This window comes from Lactuca serriola, chromosome 5, assembly GCF_051521515.1.
Source record: "Lactuca serriola cultivar US96UC23 chromosome 5, Lser_US96UC23_V15, whole genome shotgun sequence".
NCBI classification, from domain to species: Eukaryota; Viridiplantae; Streptophyta; class Magnoliopsida; order Asterales; family Asteraceae; genus Lactuca; species Lactuca serriola.
In genome coordinates, this window is record NC_136412.1 from 94666863 (window position 1) to 94670873 (window position 4011).

Below are 4011 nucleotides of genomic sequence, written 5' to 3' on the forward strand. Positions count from 1 at the left end.
TACCCTTTCATTCGCTTCAGTTCCAACTTGTCTTCTTTCTCTTTGGCGTCAACATCTACCTTGGCATTGTCTTCTACAACCTTGATTGACGCCTCTTTATTTTTCCACTTCCTTGAAGGATTAAAGACCTCTCTTTTATTCTAAAGGTTTGTCTACCTTAAATCCCCAAATGTTTTCATGTTTTCGTACCCAACTTAACAACTTCATCTAAATGTTGAGCCTTTTGATGTAAAGATCAATAACTTTTTATTTCTATATATTTTTTTTCTTTCTCTCTCTTTTTCTTCACTTTAAAACTTTGTAATATTACTTTGTTTTGAAATATTGCCAAATGGAGAGAGATGAAAGGTTTGGTAGTATGTTCTGAGACTCAACGACGACACTCTAACGGTTAGTGATGAAGCTTGAAACAAAATCAACTTTAAGTGCCATTTATGTAATTAATGGGACATCTTCACTAAACGTAAAACTTTTGACATATCTCAAGAAGTTTAGGGGAAAATTTTGTAATTTACATTTTACTCGATTAACATATTACACCTTGAGCAAAAACTTTTACAAAAACCCTGTTATAATTGGGCGCGCCGATTCCAGGATCTCTGCTTTCAAGTTAAACATTCAATCAAAACCGACTGCAATTGCTTCTTGTTTCGCTTGATCGGGTATGCGAATGAATTGTATTCATTTTCTATAATTTTGTGTTATGTGTTGAGTGGGACGATCAAAAAGAGGGATATGCAATTGCTTCTTGTTTCGCTAGATCCATTCAAGGAAATCGCGGTTTCTTTTTCTAATTAATTTAAAGCCCATGATGAAATTGAAGAAGTTATCGAGGAATTTGGCACAAATACCATCAATGCGTAAGAAGTTTAGCTCTTCAGCAGCAGCAGGAATTCAGAAGGAGAAGACGGATTGTGTGGTGATAGGGGCAGGTGTTGTGGGAATAGCTGTAGCCAGAGAATTGTGTTTGAATCATAATAGAAATGTTTTAGTGATCGAATCCGCTTCCACTTTCGGCACCGGTAGCAGTTCGCGTAATAGCGAAGTCATTCATGGCGGAATCTATTACCCTCCCAATTCTCTCAAGGTTTCTCTCTTTTCTTCCTTCATTTACTTCCTCCTTCAATCTCTCAATGTTTCAACACTCAATTCAGTAGTTCTAGATGTGCAAGCCGTTCATTTTAGCCTTTCCATAACGCCTTTCTTCTGTTCCTGATTCCAAAATAGTTTGCAGGCTCGTTTTTGTGTTAGAGGAAGAAGGTTACTATATGAATACTGCAAGGAACATGGGATTCCACATAAGCAAATTGGGAAGCTAATAGTAGCTTGTGGACATGAAGAGCTTCCAAAGTTGAATTATCTTTTGAATCGTGGGAATGAAAATGGAGTTGAAGGGCTAAGAATGATGAAGGGATCTGATGCAATGAAATTGGAGCCTGAGTTGCAATGCCTGAAAGCTTTATGGTCTCCAACTTCAGGAATAATCGATTCACATTCCTTAATGCTCTCACTAATGGTATGACTCCAACTTTTTACAAAAGACGTAAATGCCCTTCTCATATAAATAAAAGTACGTTGTTATTTCTTGCATTTAGGGTGAAGCAGAAACTCATGGAACAATTTTTTCTTACAACTCAACTGTGATTGGTGCTCATATGGAAGGAAATCAAATTAATCTCCACATTTCTGAGACCAAATCTTTAAAAAACTTGGATTCAAAGTCTCAAGGGAACCCGGATATTATACTTCTCCCTAAACTTGTAGTCAACGCTGCAGGGTTGACTTCTACAGCTCTTGCAAGGCGTTTTAATGGCATAAATCATGGAGTGATTCCTCAATCTTATTATGCACGTGGATGTTATTTTTCTTTATCGAATATTACGGTTTCGCCATTTAAACATTTGATTTATCCTATACCTGAAGATGGTGGTCTTGGGGTTCATGTTACTTTGGATCTTGATGGAAATGTCAAATTTGGCCCTGATGTTGAATGGCTTAGTGATATAGATGATATCTCAAGTATGCAAAACAAGTAAGGTTATGCTACTTTTGTTTCTGATTAGGTGTTGTTTGGATAAATGATGTTAAAAAATGTTTAGGAAAAAAAACGAGGGAAAATTTGTAAAAGGTTTGGAGTTAATGGATTTAAGTCGTTCTTTTTGCATTAAGACAAAACACAGGACCCATTTGTAGCTCAGCTTACTGGATTTTTTTTCCTCATTAAGTGTTGTTTGGATAACTGATGTTTAAAAAGTAATAGAAAAAGTGATGGCACACTTGGTGAAATTGGATAAAAAAAAAAGGGAAAATATGTAAATAGGGAAACTCTTGTTTTTTGCGATTTTCTTTATGAGGACATCTTTTTTCATTAAGTAAAGGGTTAATCTCATGAAAGACCTTATGTTTTGTGTTTGTTTTGGATTAAACCTCGTCTTTATTTTTTTTCATGAAAAAACGTTATATTTTTTCATTTTTTCCAAAAAAAACCTCAACTTTGTCTTTTTTTCCGAAAAAAACCCCTCAACCTTCTAAATGTTTCCAAATAAATCCTTAATTTTTTTAGTTTTACTTGAAAAAAGACTCACATTTTACAACATTTTTTAGAGAAAAATGACTAAAAAAGAGCTAGGTCAAAAAAGATGAAAAAATGCAAGGTCTTTTTCATGAAAAAAAAAAAGTTGAAGTCTTAATCCAGAAAAAAAACACAAATTATAAGGTCTTCTATGAGATTAACCCTTAAGTAAAAAACAAACACCCATATATAGCTTACCAAACCATGTTTCTCTTTTTTCCAATTAAGTGTTGTCAGGATAAATAATATTTAAAAAATATTTGACAAAAATGTAAGAAAAAAAATGACAGACATATTTGGGAAATAAAAGAAAAAATAAATGCAGAAAAATTTGTAAAATGTCAGTAACTTAATGTGGAATGTTTCAATTTTTGTCTTTTGCACATCAGTCTTAGTCTCAGTTCAGTTCAGTCGACTCCAATAACTGTCTGTCTTGTCGTGTTATGTCATTTATAATCTTTTTACCTACTAGTATTTTTTTTTCTAATAAATTATTTTTTATTAAAATTCAGTTTTGACTACACGGTATGTGCTGACCGCGCCAACAAATTCTATCCGGCGATTAGGCGGTACTACCCTTCTTTAAATGACGCGTCCATGCAACCTGCTTATGCTGGCATCAGACCAAAAATTGCTGGCCCAGGAGACGCATTTTCTGATTTTATCATTCAGGTTCTTATTTAATTCCTTTTCAATTTAACATATAAACAAAATATTTCAACTTATATACGAATCATTAAATACCATATATCAGTACTTACATTACATACTCTCAGTTATAAAACATTAACGGCTAAATGCAAGAAACAACAACCTACTTTCATTTATTTGTGTAGTATAGCATCGTATGTATATTTCTTACCATTACATCATTCTACTTACAGTTTTTTTTTTTTGAAAAATATATTTAGTTATAAAATTGTACTTTAATTTTTTTTTCTTAAATTATGAAATTTAATCCAAACGCTGTTGTGTAGGGGGAGGAGGGTCATGGGATACCGGGACTTGTAAACCTCTTTGGGATCGAGTCTCCTGGTCTAACATCAAGTATGGCAATTGCTGAGCATGTTGCAGCCAAGCTATCAAGATTCTAAGTTTCTGTTCTAATTTTTACATTTTTATTGGAAAAAATACAGAAAAACACATCATTTTATTGGTTTAGTCGATTAACTATTTTTATGTAATGACCAAACATTATACCTTTTTCACCATTTAATAAAAACTTTTTTTTCGATTATCTGGTTTTGATATCAAGTCAAAATACCGAAAAGTACTTTCGTCATTTTATTTATTTAGCCACTGAACTATTATTTTTATTGATTAAGCCAATGAAGTATTATTAGAATAACAAATTATTAGTTTAGTGTCTAAATTAAGTATGTTGTGTTTTTGTGTATCTTTATCCATTTTTCAAATCGGGTAATCAAAAAAACTATTTT

At 32.8% G+C, this 4011-nt stretch overlaps 1 protein-coding gene across 2 annotated transcripts; it reads left to right on the top strand.

Moving 5' to 3' along the window:
• The first annotated feature begins 544 nt into the window (after positions 1-544).
• On the top strand, positions 545-3809 carry LOC145052798 (FAD-dependent oxidoreductase family protein). 2 transcript variants are annotated; one of them, XM_079000683.1, is made up of 5 exons: positions 545-1087; positions 1235-1516; positions 1596-2032; positions 3085-3244; positions 3550-3809. In XM_079000683.1, the coding sequence occupies exons 1-5, from the start codon at positions 809-811 to the stop codon at positions 3664-3666; spliced, it is 1275 nt and encodes a 424-aa protein (XP_078856809.1). In that variant the 5' UTR covers positions 545-808; the 3' UTR covers positions 3667-3809. The 2 variants fall into 2 exon arrangements, with proteins under 2 accessions (XP_078856809.1, XP_078856810.1); XM_079000684.1 differs by having other exon boundaries at positions 911-1087; positions 1228-1516.
• The last annotated feature ends 202 nt before the right edge of the window (positions 3810-4011 follow it).